At 36.9% G+C, this 700-nt stretch overlaps 1 gene segment (V, D, J or C); it reads right to left on the bottom strand.

Annotated features, from left to right (window-relative positions):
• Positions 1 to 323: 323 nt before the first annotated feature.
• LOC106512331 (Ig kappa chain V-IV region Len-like) lies at positions 324 to 686 on the bottom strand (the record flags this gene model as incomplete). The annotated part of the segment is given in 1 exon segment: positions 324 to 686. A coding segment is annotated over 1 exon segment (363 nt), but the record flags the coding sequence as incomplete, so codon positions are not given.
• Between the last annotated feature and the right edge of the window lie 14 nt (positions 687 to 700).

Raw genomic sequence — 700 nt, 5'->3', positions numbered from 1 at the left:
GACCACCATCAGTGACAGATAATTTAGATTCTTAAAATCAAAAATAATAATAATAATTAGCTAAATATTTTGAATTTTTTTGAGTTAAAGTCTGTTTGTTTGAACAATAAAAGTTGAATCAGAGAAATATTTTCATAGTGTGTTTGTTTCAGTGACTGTCTTTAGATACAAGTATCATTAAAAAGGTGAGTTAAGTTCAACAATTTTATTGTATTTATTAGAAAATAACATCTGATTTCCTGCAAGACTGAGATTAAAGGTCATAACTGAACATTTTTCTATTTGATGTTTGTAGAGTTAGTGAATCCAGCTGCAGCAGCAGTTCAGTTTCTGTTCTCTGTGACTGAGGGAGGTTTTTGTACGACTGTTTCAAACTGTGTGAACAGATACTGACTGTTAATATAATGAGCACTCTGACAATAATAAACTGCAGCATCTTCAGCCTGAATATTATTGATGGTCAGACTGAAGTCAGAGTTTGATCCTCTGCCTGTAAAACGATCTGGAGTCCCTGATGCTCGAGTGCTGGCAGAATAAATGAGGAGTTGAGGAGTTTGTCCATCTTTCTGTTGGTACCAGGCTAAACAGTGTTTGTTGCCTTCCACATAAACTCTGGGACTGGTTTCACAGCTGATTCTGACAGATCGTCCAACAGCAGAGCTCACTGCTGCAGACTGAGTCACAGTGACCTGTCCTCTGG

The sequence above is a fragment of the Austrofundulus limnaeus genome, unplaced genomic scaffold, assembly GCF_001266775.1.
Source record: "Austrofundulus limnaeus strain Quisiro unplaced genomic scaffold, Austrofundulus_limnaeus-1.0 Scaffold5738, whole genome shotgun sequence".
In the NCBI taxonomy this organism is placed as follows: Eukaryota; Metazoa; Chordata; class Actinopteri; order Cyprinodontiformes; family Rivulidae; genus Austrofundulus; species Austrofundulus limnaeus.
This window is presented reverse-complemented; position numbering and strand designations above follow the sequence as displayed.